The sequence below is a fragment of the Strix aluco genome, chromosome 21 (genome assembly GCF_031877795.1).
Source record: "Strix aluco isolate bStrAlu1 chromosome 21, bStrAlu1.hap1, whole genome shotgun sequence".
In the NCBI taxonomy this organism is placed as follows: Eukaryota; Metazoa; Chordata; class Aves; order Strigiformes; family Strigidae; genus Strix; species Strix aluco.
The window spans coordinates 5547216-5563150 of record NC_133951.1 but is presented as its reverse complement, the minus strand read 5'-3'; the positions used below and the strand labels follow the sequence as shown (position 1 = coordinate 5563150).

Genomic DNA, 15935 nt, shown 5'->3' with positions numbered 1-15935 from the left:
CCCTGAGCACACTGTCAGAGTTCAGCCCACCTCTTACTGTTGGCACCAGGTCCCACCCAGCTCCCAAGCTCCCAGGGGCCTTGTAATTCCTTATTTCCAGCTGAACTCCTTCACTACACCTATGTACCAGGACGATCTCAGCCCTTCCTCTCAAAACTCACAGCTCATTAAAATCTGGCCCAAGCATTTGTAACAGGATCTGAAACCAGCCAACACTTGATCAGTTTTTTATTTCTGCAGTCTTAAGGTCCCGCTCTGTGTTTCAAGCTTTACAAATTAATGAATGACTAATAAAAAGCTTATATGAAATCTGCGGTTTCACACATGCTTCCTTTGACTTGGTGTGGAGCTAGGGAACTTACTGCCTTCACCTAAGGGACTCTTAGAAGTGCTCAGTATGTTCAATTTTCAGTTCTTACTGGAATATGAGGTGAGGGAAATAATCCAGTGGTAGCAAAGCTGAAGGAGATGCTCAAAGATAGCAAATGTGACTACCTCTTCTCCCTCTCAGTCCTTTTGCTATTATTTGCTATTATTACAATTAAACTCCTCGGCCAGAGAAACAAAATTATCAGCGAGTGATCTATCAGTGGTATCACAGGGCGTGGCTACCCTGCAAACTCCTGGTGACAGTCAAGACGACTGTCACAGGAGCACAGAAGTCCTCATGGATTTCATGATCTCTCTGAGAAGAAAAGCTGCCTGAAAGCAACCTGAGTGTGGCCCCACTGCACTGCATTGTGCCTGGGGGATGCTCCCACAGCTAATTTTCTTCTGGATGATCTCTCTCATTATCTGAGCTATAACTGACACTGGCTGTATCCCTTGGTCCTTGTATCCCTTGGTCCTTGAATGAGAGTGAGTTAAGAGTTGTCTCTTAGCTCCTCCATTTGAGGATTTCCAGCCCCTGGTTTGGCTGAGGTGGTTTTAGGAAGCTTGCAGGGAAAATGCCAGCCTATCATTTTCCTGTGGCTCTGACAAGTCCAGTTATTTCCACAGGTTTCTGAGGCCACATTACAGAAAATGAGATGTAATTGTTGTGAAAAACTCAAGGCCAAAGAGATTTGCAAAGGAATTTCAAATTAGAGGATATTTCTATACTGCGTCTGGGGTGCAGCTGAAGAGCTTTTCCAGCTGAGCTTTAGCTTTTGCCACCTAGGTGGTTGCAATAACAGCCTACACATCATCACCTATTCGTAACATCCGATGCAAGTGTGGAGGGTTTGGAAGAGCAGCAATGGGAGGAAATTGGAGTATGGAGTCCAAAATATGAGTGTCAGTGGGCACGACAATAATTACCCCCGGGCTGCCTCTGCTACTGGCAGCTGTCACTGGTACCCGCACACCAGGTTTTGCACGTCAGATCATAGAATTGTAACTGTGCATGATACATCCCTGAAAGATCCCCAAGAAGCAGAAGGCTCACTCAGGTTCCAGCACAGAAGTAAAGAAAAGCATTGTGTGAGAGACTTCTATACCAAGCTGCCTAACGGCCCGCATAAACCTGATACAGCTGATCCCATGAAGATTAAGGGCTTCATGCTTTGTTGTTAACCAGAAAGGTTTCTCTCTGTTTTATTTATTTTTTAGACACTAGAAACATCCTGTTGCATTGGAGCTTTCTCTGTTTAGTATTTAGAGATATAAAGCACTGTTTCCAAATCAAGCTGTGATGGTGACCAGAGAATAATTTTGTTTCATTATGCTTTTCTTCTATGGCTCTATTACTTCAGAATGCCAAATTCGGCTTAAAATTCAATTTTATATAATCACCTCTCTCTATCAATATACCACAAAAACCCAGCTCATAAGCTCATTGTCCTGAGGCTCAACTGAGGCTATAGCTCCATCCGTCTTCTTGCATTGAATCTGACCTTAGGAGAAGTAAGAATACAGGCTTGAGACCCAAGAAGAAAGGAGACTGCTACATGTCATAGTGACATTTTTAAACCATCATTTTGAAATCTTCTCATCTGACATTAACTTTTGTAAGCATTTGAATTTTAATAGGATGGGGCAAGCTCTTTGAAAGGTGTCATGCCCAGTGCCGCTGACACTGATTGTTTTGCAGACACGAACTGGCAGATGGATTTTTCATACTGCGTTCAGGCAGCTGTCAGCTCAGGAAGCTCAGTGGGTCATTCACTAACATCCCTCTCTCTTTTTCCTTTGGCACAAAGGTGAAAGCCCTTCTGGAAGAAATGTTAGAGAAATTGATGGATGAGTTTAACATTGCAGAACTGATGGCAAAGGTGGAAGAGAGGACGCCATACGTTGTGGTTGCCTTTCAGGAATGTGAGCGCATGAACATCCTCACCAGTGAAATAAAGCGCTCTCTCAAGGAACTGGATCTGGGACTGAAGGTAGGAGCTCTGGATGCTTGTGATTGTAGCATTGTAAAGTCTTGATGAATGGAAAAGTTGATCAGGGAATAATAAAAAGGGTCACACTCTGTATTCAGCACTGCTGGCTGCAAAACCAACTTGACTCCACAGGGAAGGGTTCCCAGATGGATTTCAAATGGCACTTTGTCTGCACTCTATGGACACAGGCACTGAGAGAGGTTAAAGATATACATAGCAATGACTGCTTTTTGGGAACAGAGACTAGGCACTTCTGTCCACCTGATACTGTAGTGCAGTAACAATAGGTCACTCAGAAAATGAGATGTGGCCTATTTAAAGGTAAGCCAAAAAATCACACCTTTTCACAAAATGCCCAGGTACTGGGGGGAACTTGTAACAGTGTCATTAAAGACACAAGTTGAGCTGAAATCAAAGGAAAGATTGGTCATGTGTAAGGACACAAAATGTCCAGAGTTATAAGAGAAAAAACTAAAAGATAAAAAGTTTTTAACTCGAGTTTTGGAAGAGATACAACTCCCCTTCCTGGGTATGAGTCATTTGCTAATGGAGGAGGGTCAGGAGCAGCCCTTCCCTATGGAGATACTGTCTATGATTGCTCCACGCACAGCTGCTTCACCCTGATATGACACCAGACTGCTCCAGGAAAGTAATGTCTGTGTCCCTCTGGGAGGTGGCTTTGGCCATTGCTTATGGAGAACAGTGAGGATCTCTGGGGCTGGCAGGACACACCGAGTGGGATGCAAATTTCTGGGTTCAGCAAGAGGGCACTGGTAGGGGAAGTCATCTGCTGAATGCCCTTCCAGGCAGTTGGTGGGACAAAATATAAAAGGCTACTGACTGCCCATGAGGGGATAAACCAGCATAGATCAGACTGCACTGCAAGTGAGTGGCAACCTGCCTAGCCAGCCCTGGTGCCCTGTAGCAACACTTCCCCTTCACCTTGTCATCCCAAAAGACTCCTCTTCACCATAGCCAAGTGCTGTACATCCCTTGGAAAGGCCTAAGTGTAGCAGAGGAATGCTGCCTGGAGCTTGCAGCACAAAGCTGATGACTTCAACACTACCCTAAAGCCTTCCCTGCATCATCAACACAAAGTTGCTCCCTGGATGATCTCATGGTGTGTGGCAGCAATTAAGGACATAAGTCACGGCACATTCCCTGTTCCATAATTTTCTGAATGACAGGTTGTCATCCCATTTTGCCAAAATGCTCAGCTCGCAGAAATACTTTGCATGGCATGGGAACCATCACACTTGAAGGAACTGCAACAACTTTGTATGACCCCATTAGTAGAAAGAGCTGACAAGGGAGCAAGGAGGACCTGACCAAATGACAATCACAACCCTCTCCTGAGGGCACCTTTGAAGAGAGATTTTCAGAGGGCTTATCTGCAGCATGCACACAGAGGTGCTGAGGCTGGCTCTGGGATTTTAGGTAGCTGCAGCTCTGCAGGGATAGGACTAGGCTGCTTCTAAATCCAAGCCACATTGTGCTGTCCACTGTGAACCCAGCAGCTTGGATCCACGCTAGCTCAGACATTTCTGCATTGCATTCACCGCTGATGCTTATTGTCTTGATTAAAGAGAGAAACGTATAATATACACTTTGTGGTGGCCCAGTACGTACAATCCATTTTAAAATAAGCTGACATTTGTGTAGTCAATTATTATAAACAGATTTCCTTTATTTTCTAGCATAAGGCAGTGAAATTGAAAACTCTCTTTCCTAAGACAGGTAAACAGAAGTGATTTAATGTTTCAATTCTGGAGCACCAAACAAGATATAATTATAACTGGGACAATGTGTAGCAATTAGATTTAATGTGGAGAAGAATAAGCTATTGATAGGGGGAATGAGTAGATGCATGGGCTTAAAAAACCACAGAAATGAGACAATAATAGAGGGTGCAAATTTCTTCCCAAAACCCTGACACAAGTCATGGCAGGGAAGTGAGATGGTATCTGCAGAAAAGACACTTCTAATGACTACATAGGTTGGTCCCAACAGCCTCAGTACCTGCGGTGTGATTCAGAGACACCACAGAGCCAGGACTTAAGGACTACTGAAGAGCAGAAGGATAACAGTATCTATTTCTTCATCTTGTGTATGCTGAAGAGACAGATTTGAAGGGCCTGAGATACCACAAGTGGGCAAAGATTGTGTGCTCACAAGCAAAGGTTGCATATGAGTCCCTGAAGAGCTGTTAGACATCATGCATGACCCACACCACTGCCCAACATCCCCCAAGGGGCCCTTCCCATGCCTTGGGCACCACATAACGGCCAGGGGACACTTGGCACTGCTGTTGGCTCTTTCTGTAGGCTGTGCTGTTGTCCTGACGTGACAGCTAGATCTCATACTCAGTTTGGGAGACAAATTATTCTTTAATTGTTGCTTCTGAGAGCATCTCCTATGAGAGCTGTTAACGCATATTAATCTCTGGGACTGGGATCTTTACTGACAGCACTCAGAGGAGGAGAGTTTACATAACAGGAACCACAGATCTCAGAAGAGAATAAATAAAATACAGAGGAAACAAGTCTTATTGTTTTTAACTGGCTATCTGCTAAAAGAAGGAGATTTAGAAATGTCATGCCTAATTTAAATTTTTGAATAATTCATTGTGTCTGTGTAGCAGAAAGTGATTGTTTGGTCCAAAAATAGGAGGCATCCCATTAAGAGGAAGAGAAATCACAAAAGACTGGTAGCCATCAAAAATAACTGACATGTTGCATTTCAAAGCCCTTTGTTCTGGATGACTTCGGTGAGACCAGAGGCTGGGCTGAAATACTTGCATGTTAATGTACCCAGTGTAATTTTTGCAAGCAGATTTTCTATTTTGCAACTTCGGTGAAGGATAAGTCTCCAAAATGAGGATAATAAATATTATAAAAGAATGAAGTAAGACCAAATTTTGTAAGAGTAACTGGGTATTTCACTGTATCAAGTGAAAATATCCTGAACTGAGAAAACAATTTGTGACAATAGTCTGCTCATCTTGTGGGGATGTCTGCAGGCTGATTAGGATTTCCTTCAAGGGTGTCTTTAATGAAAATTACTCCCAGTGTTTTGGGAAAAAAAACCCTAACTTGAATAATTTCTGATGCACTTTAGTATTCAGCATCTGAAATGCAAATGTATGCATAACTGTGTTTGGACAACTATATGAGATAGCTGCTATATGTGCTTTGAACCCTCACAGGAGATTCCAACAAGTATGCTTGAGTGCACAGGCTTTAAAAACTGCTTTTCTTAAGCCTTCCTGAGAATTATATTTGCTAATTCATTTGTTTCCTGAAAGTAAAACTAGACATGATATATGATCATGAGGGTTATGTCTTTAAATCAATTTAACTGCTTGCACACATTTTGCAATATTTTTACCTTTACCTTGCTTTAGAACCTTTCCAGGAGTAAAAAATACTTCTGACTGTTGCTATTAGAAGGCCCTGTGGTTCTCAGTGTCCTGCTGTGACCAGTGCAGTACTTTGACTCTCAGAAATTTTTTATTTCCTGCATGATCTTGCCATGGCTTTAGCCAGAGACCAGCCTATTGAATAGGTCCTCTCATTGTCTAAGTTCTCCTGAGGTGGGAGATGATGACCCATGTGATGTGAATGAAGAAGGAACCACAATGGTAATTCAGAGTTTGTGTGTCAACAGAAGTTGTTAAATAACAAAACCATGGCAACTGCCCCATGATAAGGTCAAATAATTTTGACAGCTTTGTGAAGTTCATTACCAGCCCCTCTGATTAGACCCTTCATGCTTTTCTATTGTGTGAGCTTTAATTGTGAGTCAGTAAATTGTCTTAAAGTGTGTTACAGATAAAGTGAAACAGCTCAGGTGCCTAAGAGGAAATGCACGGGGCATGCACTGCCTTTGTATTTGTTTGTCACTTCATGGCAAATACCAATATGAGACATCTTTCATTTGTGTTTGACCCTTGTGTTTGGAATTACCCAGGACTTCAAAGACATTTTACCAGGTAACCCATCATTTTGAGATTCCCTACAAATGTAAAATCATCAAAAAGAAATGATGGGATGATTTACTGGCAGAGGCTTACCTGGTCCCTGCTCACATGAAGTGATATGTAGTGATATGAAGTGACAGGAGGTGATATGTATTTTGCAAGGTGGTTACAGCTATTCCTCATGTTTTAGGACTAATTGCAAATAGTCCTTCTTCCACATTTTCATTTAACCTTATTTGTTGCTTTTAGCTTCAAGAGTGTTAAAACAAAAACCATCTTAAAACCTCTGTACATGTGATTTTCTCTATCCACCATAAATCTGTTCTCTATGTGGGAAACCCAGCAGGTTCAGACGCTTGCTGCCTTTAAAAGCTTATTACCTTTAACAAGTTTAGGGTCTGGAGCACATGTTGTACAAGGAGCGGCTGAGGGAACTGGGGTTGTTTAGTCTGGAGAAGAGGAGGCTGAGGGAAGACCTCATTGCCCTCTACAACTACCTGAAAGGAGGTTGCAGAGAACTGGGGATGAGTCTCTTGAACCAAGTAATGAGTGATAAAACAAGAGGGAATGGCCTCAAGTTGTGCCAGGGAAGGTTTAGACTGGATATTAGGAAGCATTTCTTTCCAGAAGGGGTTGTTAGGCGTTGGAATGGGCTGCCCAGGGAGGTGGTGGAGTCCCCATCCTTGGAGGTATTTAAGAGTCAGGTTGACATAGTGCTTAGGGATCTGGTGTAGTTGGGAACTGTCAATGTTGTGTTGATGGTTGGACTGGATGATCTTCAAGGTCTTTTCCAGCCTAGACGATTCTGTGATTCTGTGAAGTCATCTCTGGAGCAGAGGTTTAATAATGCCTTGTATCAGTCCATCCTGTTGAGAGATGAACATTTCCCAGGGAGGGGACTTCTTAATGGGAAACCACAGATCTCTGGTGGGGGAGAAACTCTGCATGGAGATCCCAAGGCTGCAGTGGCTCCCAGGCATAGGGGCAGTACAAAAGTGCTCTCAGTTCTGATTTGAATTGGTGGGTGCTGGGGAGATGCATCCCCTTGGAGTACTGCCCTTGCTTATTCCCAGACAAAATGAATTTTACTGTTAATGTTTAGAAACTTTCACAGCAACCAAAAAAAAAAAGGAAAAAAAAAAAAAAAAAAAAAGGTAAGGGTTGTAAGTCAAGTGCTAAAAAGCCAGAAGTGCTAGAGTGGTTGCTTCCAGTGTCTGAATTCAGCTGACACCCTTCCTCCCTTTGGTAAGACACAGTGTATTAGGCAGATGTGCATTCAAGCCCTCTGTTTAAGCTGTCATCCAGCAGCTATGAGTGTTGCACTTGCAAGAGCATGGTTAGCTCAGAGGATTTCTGTTCTGATGACAAGTTGTCTTCCAGGCTCAAGAGTCTCTGGTCTCTTTGCAGTGTACTTCCTTTGAGAAAATGCTTGCTAACCCAAGAGTGATGACATGCTTGTTCGCCCTAAGTCTTGATCACACAGCATTGGGTCTGCTTCCACTTGCTAGTGCCAGATGCAGCATGGACCATCAACAAGGGCACTCGTTACTGCTCTCCCATGGTCTAGTTGGGTATCTAGCTGTGATCTTGTCCTGCTGTAGCCTTTCAGTGTGATCTGCAGATCAGAGCTCTGCAGGGCATGGTCAGCATAGGAATAAACTGCAAAGATTTTTTTAACTGCTGGACTCTGACAAGCATTGCTACACATGTGTTGGGGTTGCTTTAGGTGGCTTTCAACTTTTGCTAAAGCTTCATAGATTTTTCTGGCCCCAGTAAAGGGCACCTCTGCTGACCTCATGGCTGGAGGCACTGAAGCCCTGTGAAAGAACAGTTGCAACTTTTTACTGTGAATAGACTGACCCAATTCCCTCACCCTCATTCTCAGCAATAGCTCAGCTGATTTCAGTTAATCTTTCCAAAAACACTCAGCCTGAGGCAAAGAGAAGTTGTAAGACAGATAAATTTTGGCAAAATGATAAGGGGACAAAAATAAATATTTATAATGGAAACCAGTGATCAACATTAGCTGGAAGTCTCCAAACTGCTATGGTGTGTTGTGCCCCTCTCAGTCATCATGGGGCATGCAAAGACTTAAATTGTGAAGGGCATTGCATACTGGTAAAAGGTGAGCCTGCATATGCAGGTTTTTGTCTCTGCAGACTGCTTGGCATGAGTGTCACAGAATCCCAGATTAGTTGTTCTGGAGATTGTCTAGTCCAATGCTGTGCTCAAAGCAGGGTCAGGTAGAGCAGGTTGCCTAGGACCATGCCCTCTTGGGGAGGTCCAAGGATAGAGACTCCACAGCCTCTGTGGGTAACCTGTTCCCTCACAGTAAAAACGTTTCTACTTCTATTTCAGTGGAATATCCTGTATTTCAAGTTATTCCCATTGCCTCTTGTCCTGTCACTGGACACCACTGAAAAACATCTGGTTCCATCTTCTTTACTTCCTACCATCAGATATTTACAGGTATTGAAAAGATCCCCCCTGAGCCATTTTTCTCAAGGCTGAACAATCTCAGCACTGGACCCAGTATGCCAGATGTGGCCCCGTCAGTGCTGAGCAGAGTGCTGCCATTAACCTGCTGGCAATGCTCCTCCTAATGCAGCCCAAGACACTGGTGGCTGCCTTTGCTGCAGGGGCACATTGCTGACTCATGGTCAGCTGCTTGTCCATGAGGAGTCCCAGGTCCTTTCCTGCAACTGCTTTTCAGGCAGTGGTCCCCAGTGTGTACTGGTGCATGGAGTTATTCCTCCTCAGGTGCAAGACTCGGCATTTCCCTCTGTTGAACTTCATGAGGTTTCTCTCAGCTCAGTTTTCCAGACTAGCCAGGTCCCTCTGGATGGCAGCACACCCATCTTTGGATATCATTGGTGACCCTATGGAAAAGTGTAAGGGGGTAATAGACTGAGGTCTGGACAAACCTCAGTGGCTTTCCTTGGTGTCCTGGATCCAAGATTCCAGCATGCAGTAAATGTCCCCAGACAGCAAGACAGGTTGGTAGATGGGGGCCTCTGTCCTCTGCAGCAGGTAGTCACCTACTACTGTCACTCACTGATCCCTCCCTGTGCTACTGCGTGACTCAGGCTCCATCAGCATGGATGCTTTGATGGACAGAGCTTCCCAACCCCTCATCTCCTACCTGGGCAATGAACATGTTCTGTAGCTGCAGATCTGCAGGGAGAACAGAAGCCTTGCTCCTGTTGCTGGAAGTCACAAGCTTCCAGCCTTCACCATCATGGGAGTCTCCCTTTTCCAAGCAGATAGGCACAGACTCTGCCTACCTTCCTTTGATACTGCTGGGAGTTGAGGCTCCTCTTTTATCTGCAGGGTCTCAGAGAAGATCCAGTTGGCCTCTTTTTCATCATCTCTGATACTAAACAGTTTGCTGGCCTCCTCCTACAGATCCTTTACTTGGTGGCACAGGTCCTCCACCAACACACATCTCCTACAGGCAAGGAGACAGTCTTCCAGCCCAAGGCTTAGTGAGAGGCTCCAGGCACTGCTGCAGTCCCAGACATGATAGGCTGCAGCCTCCGTCAGGAGCTTGGTCTGAGCTGAGGCCTCTTCTGTGCCAAGGACAGTTGCTCCAGATGGTGCTGGGGACAATGCCCTGTGGCATGTCACCACCATTGCTAAGCAAGTGTACACTGCCCTCAGCAGAGTTTGTGAGCCCCATCTGTGTGCCCCTCTGTGCAACCTGCTGCACAAACTGCTGCATCTCTTAATGGTCTCTTTTAGCTGCCCTTTCAACACTGGTACCATCCAGGCATCTCTTGCTTAGATTTAATGTAATTTAAACTGGATACAGCAGGAATTTTCTTAATTTTAGACTAGCACACACTGGGGAACCTGTGCAGAGTACCAGAATTTCAAGAGGGATGGTGTTATTGTTGTGCAGAACCCATTTTTGGCTATGCAGAGGTGTTCCAGCTCTTCTCCTGCCTGGGCAAAACTGATACGGGTTTCCAAAAGCTTTAAAAATAATTAATTGCTGGATAAAGGAAAAGTCAAACCTCTCTCAATGTCTCACTTGGTTGAATCATATCTTAATTTGTTGTGTGTTTCCCTGCTGTGAAAGAAACTGTGATTACATTTGCAGACAACATGTGAAGTCAAAAAGAAAGACTTACACTGCAAAGTAATAAAGGAGGGGAGTGAGGGGAAGTGGAGGAGAGGAGGGGATAGGATTTGACATAATAAACATTTGGACAGTTTCGGAGTAGATCATCAGGAACTCCAGTATCCAGCCCTGGCAGCATGAGTGAGAACAGCTTTGCACCTCTGAAAATCTGCCCGTAAAGATCTTCAGTCAGTGAGAGAAAACAGAAACAACACTGGGACAACTGAGGGACATCCACGCTCGCTGTTACTCTGTTACACAATTTTTCCTCCAAGTAGTATTTTTACAGTAGGGAAGCTGGGGATGCAGGAATATGCAACAGAAGGTGTTCATGAAAACCCAAAACTCATGAAGAAATTCACAGTATGTGAACACTAGTGACTGTGCAGACTGTCACACTCTTTCATACTTCATAGCTCAGCTTCCACTTTCCAGCAGACTTTGTTCAGGTTAAACAATAGTCAGTGATAATTATACCCTTTCTCACTCAGGGAGAACTGACCATGACAAGTGATATTGAGAACCTGCAGAATGCCCTCTTCATGGACATGGTGCCAGAGTCCTGGATAAAGAGGGCTTACCCTTCCACAGCCAGCTTGGGCACATGGTTTGCTGACCTTCTCACTCGTATCAAGGAGCTGGAGGCCTGGACAGGAGACTTTTCCTTACCATCTGCAGTGTGGCTTGCTGGGTTCTTCAATCCCCAGTCTTTCCTGACAGCCATCATGCAGTCTGCAGCCCGAAAGAATGAGTGGCCTTTGGACAAGATGATCTTGCAGTGCGATGTGACAAAAAAGAACAGAGAAGATTTTGCCAGTCCTCCTCGGGAAGGGGCATACGTCCACGGTTTGTTCATGGAGGGTGCACGCTGGGATACACAGGTGAGCTCACCAAGACTCTTCTGTTGAGAGAGAAGCCATAGATGTTATGCCCTTTATGTTTGGTACTGTACTCTGGGGAACGTCTCAGCCCAGACAGGCACTTATCTGCAGTAGTCATTTGACCTGCCTCTTCAGGAGTGGGAAAGATGTGAAAGATGGGCCTCTCCTCTGCAGCCTAGAGTGGGGTATCCAAGGTAGTCAGATGAATCACCTCTTGGAGTTGTCTGTTCCATGGTTGTGAAGGGACTTGAGGGTGGCCAGCATGGACTGATACATCTAGTTTTTGCAAGAGGAATCGCAACCCTGTTGTTCATTGACTAAACTGTGATAAGTTCTCATGGTGTTACAACAGGCAGAAAATGTGTGGTCCTCTCAGGGCTGTATTGCCCCTGCACCTTCGCATGGTTGTGATTTCACTGCTGCCTCCAAAAGTGATGTGGCAGACTTTTGCGGTGTCACTACTCCGTTGCCTCTTTAGCAGCAGTGCTGAGAGAGGAGAGGACTCTGATTTTCTACATCTTCACGTGCCCAGAGCTGAATGGGTGGGATGTGCCAAATCCATACCACTGTCCTTCCACTGTTGGGCGCTGCAGGATGTCGTCTGCACAGATAGGGTTTGTTACCAAAAATGAATCACATTCTTTAGCCATCCTCTTAGGGTGACAAATAAAGCTTGCATGAAGGTCTAACCTGTATGGTCAGTGCAGACTCAGGCTGATGACTCAGCATGGAGGGGCAGGGGGGTAGGCTGATCCTGGATAAACAGAACAACATGGGTGGCCCTTGCTCTTCTTCTTTCCCTTTCTGCATGTATCCCAACACCTTTCAGTTGTAGCACAGCCGGCCTTGGGGCAGCCAAGGTGAGAACCAAATCCCCCAACTGGGCAGCTGAAGGGAAGCTTGTACACTTGCTGTTTCCTGCCCATATAGCTGTCAGAGCTCCTCTCGCAGTGCACCTCTCAGAGCAGCATCCCAGAGGAGCACAATTGTCCCTGTCATTCCTCCTGACAGTTGTCAGCTGTTAGGAGTGCAGGCTGCAGAGTGAGAGCCATTAGGCTGACAAATCCCCACTGGGCCTGGTCTTCTGACTTGCCTGGTCCATGGTACCACAACTCCCAGTTTGTGCTGCGTGTGAGAATTAAATGACAGTGATTCATGCAGCTCTTACTCTGGGCAGCCAGAGCGATGCTCCTGCTGCCAGTGATCTGTGAGAGGGTGAAGGCTGATCAAAGTGGGTCACCCAGAACCTACTTATCTGTGTCAAGTTTACCGTCTTGCAAGAAGAGGCTTTTATCTCAGAGGCAGCTCTTTAGAGCCTTAACGTTGAAGATCTTCCTTTATCTGTTGTGGGGCTTAATGGTAGGATGCTGAGAGGCCATGGCTGTTGTATACTGTATCCCAGCCTGACCTTGCAATTCATATCTAATACTCTTCACTTATTTTTCAGCTCCCTCTCTGCAATAGTTTTCCATGAAGGATAGGAAATTAGGCAAAGCTTTGAACTCACTGACTGATGGCATCCAGTGCATTTTATCACAAATCCTTGGGAAGGTCACAGCTTCAGGCCACTTTCTCTCTGGAAATGGTTTGATGTGTGCATTGGGTCTGGAAAGCCACAGGCAGTCAGGAACATTGGCAAAGACTTTGTCAAAAGATTGCAGTAAAGATCTCACATGGGTATAAGGTCAGACCTCCTGCCTTTGTGGTTTTGGCTCTGCTAATAGCAGAAGTCACAGTGGCAGAAAAAGGGGCCAGCCCAGGCCATTTCCCAAACACTGGTCCTACAGTTTCCTGCCTATTCCTTTGTCTAAGCCTTTGGTGTGGCTGCCATACAAAACCTCTTGCAGCTCTTGGACATCACAACCCCTTACTACAGGGAGCACTGGATTTCAGTTACCCTCAAAAACATTTTAAGCTGATACAAATCAGCTGGACACAAGAGTACAAAGAAAGTTTAAAAAAAATCCTGGTCTTACATATCAAATACTCCATTAAAAACAAATTTTAGTGACTGCTGTTATGTTTTCCTTTATCATCATTACCACCATTATTAGAAAATATAATGGTCAAAATGGTGGAGTTCTGCCTAGGTTTTACCCATCCCCAAGTGGTAGTGGAAGTGAAAAATTTAGTGGTGCAAAACCAGAAATCTTTTGGGAAACACACGGCTTCTCCTCTCTGCCTCCCTCCAATAACTTGTATGGGTGATTGCATTCAGCAATGAGGTTTGTCTTCAGAGACCATCCAGACTTTAGCAAATGTGTTTTTCTGGTTACATTTTCCATGTGATTGAAAGATACTGAGCAATTACTTTTATAGATCCATTCATAATCTCTGGGTATCATGCTTCAATTTATTTCAGAAAGAAAAAGAGAATTTTCATATGTTGCAGCTCACACTGAAATATCATTTCCACCTAGTGGAACTATTCATTTTACCTGTAATCCAGTGAGCACCAGTATGTATTAATGGATGCAGCATTTTTAAAACAGGTGCCCAGTTCCTTTAGGTTGTATACTCCTTCAAATACCATATCCTCTGATGAGAACGGCAGGTCATGTTTAGAAGAACTCCTCTGGGGAACACCTCCACTTTTAAAAGAATATTTCACATTTAGATTGTGCCTCCAAAAAAGGAAAAAGTCACTCTGTTCTGCTACTCACATTTTTCTATTTATTTAAACATTTATGTTTGCCCTTGGGTGTCTTAAATTTATAAAACATTCATTGCAAAACAGCAGGCAGCTATCAGATTAAATGAAACTAAGCAGGTTATTTTGGGTCCAAATGATCTGTTGCTGTAGCACTGTTAAAGTCAGTGGGATTCAGTGAGAGATAGTCTGACTGGTGACACTATGAGACATTTTTATCTCAAGCCATGGGAGATTGCCGGCTGATTCTGGGCTTTCTTGTTCCCAGCAATGGAGAGTTTGATGCCAAGCATCTGCCCTGCTATTCACCAAGAGTACTGGAGCTGGATAGGACAGGGGGAGAGGTGGGTTTTGCATCACATGTGCCACATGAAGCTTTGCCAGGTGTAGAGAGCACACCACCTTGTCCTTGGAAGGGATGCACAGTCAGTGCAGAGCATGCTGAGCAGTGGCTTGCTGACGCTGTCCTTCAAGCCACACCAGCTACAGTTTCTTTGTACTTTTTTAAAGCTAGTCCTATGTAAAGTACCAGTCTTAAACCAGTAGAGAGGCTTAGAAGAGCAGATCTGTGTGTCAAGGAACAGTCACATTTATTTGACGATTCAAGCAGCTCGATATCTTTGGGAACAGTTGCACACCACTCATTTTTATCTGAGATGCTCCCAGCAGTGGATGCAGATGAAAACAACATCAGTGTGCAACCCAGTTCTGGCACAGCCCGGTTCTGGTGCTACAGTCCCAAACATCACAGGTTGCTGCATTCTTCTGTAGAGACACCAAGTACATCAAATTGCATGCATCAGAGATTGAAATTTTTCCTGGAGGGGTTATCTGGGACATCATGTGAAGCCTTTTCTTGCAGATGTCAACTGTCAGTAATGCCCATGTATTTGTGAGCTATTAGAGCAAGAGTAGGATGTGGCTCAAGCTGACGTCTCCAGTGATAAATTTACAATATATCCATGGAGGGAACACTTTCAAATTGTGCTGTGAACAGCCAGTCTCTTATTTATGGTTGGTTTGAAAAATTAATAACTTGGCAAACCCTTTTCCATCTGTATCTCAACTCTTAAACTGCTCAGTGATAAAAATTCCTCTTATTCGGCTTCACTGGATTGCACATCATTAGGTCTTCTTCACTATGTGCTCCACGAATGGCTTTTTTTCTTGTTCCCCATGTCCAGCTGAAGCTACCTTGGAGTGGTGTTCACTGCTGGCTACACTGCTGGTCAGATCACCAGCCCCGCTTCCCTGCAAACAGAGGCAACACTATCTGAAAGACAACCAAGCTGTGCTAAAGGGCTTTAAGCCAGCTGACCCTAAATTAGATGTGGTGCAGGTGCACCTGTGCTAGTAAAACCTCAAAATGAAGTTGAGTGGAAGGGGATATAGGCTTACTGCATATATATTTGGGCCCATCTATTACCATCCCTGGCTTATGACAGCTGGTTTCTGTCTTTGGACCCATCGATATGTGACAACATAGTGTGGCCACTTTTCAAACTGCCTGTTGAGAAGACAGCACAAGCAGAAGGGAAGACCTTTTTAGGATCTGAGGCCTGAGCTCTCTGAGCACAGAACAGTGGCTTTTTAAAAGGTGTGCTGTGCCAGTAGCTAGGGAAAATTGCTTTCAGAGTACAATTAATTTCTGATGATGAGAGCGATAAAAAATGCAAATGCAAATCAGCCCAGACATAACAAAATGATATGTTCCATAGACATACCTCATGAAGATTTCAACTCTTGTTAACCCAGAAATAGGTCGGATATATCTTGGAAATTTGATTTGAAGAATTGTCAGCAGTAAAGAAGAGATCTGATCAAAATCCAGCCTCAAAAATGAAAGATGTGGATTTAAAAAGAACGCATAATAATGTTTGATAAATAGCTTCTATGCAAGGTATTATAAGAATTATTTAATGTTCATTCATCACGTTAG

The 15935-nt window shown here is 44.4% G+C and overlaps 1 protein-coding gene across 2 annotated transcripts in view; it reads left to right on the top strand.

The window, feature by feature from the left end:
* The window catches only part of DNAH9 (dynein axonemal heavy chain 9), a 202555-nt gene that overhangs the window by 184648 nt on the left and 1972 nt on the right, over positions 1-15935 (top strand). For both annotated transcript variants that reach the window (XM_074847373.1, XM_074847375.1), the window contains 2 exons: positions 2181-2363; positions 10957-11346. In XM_074847373.1, coding sequence (XP_074703474.1) covers positions 2181-2363; positions 10957-11346 — 573 coding nt within the window. The remainder of the gene's footprint in view (positions 1-2180; positions 2364-10956; positions 11347-15935) is intronic.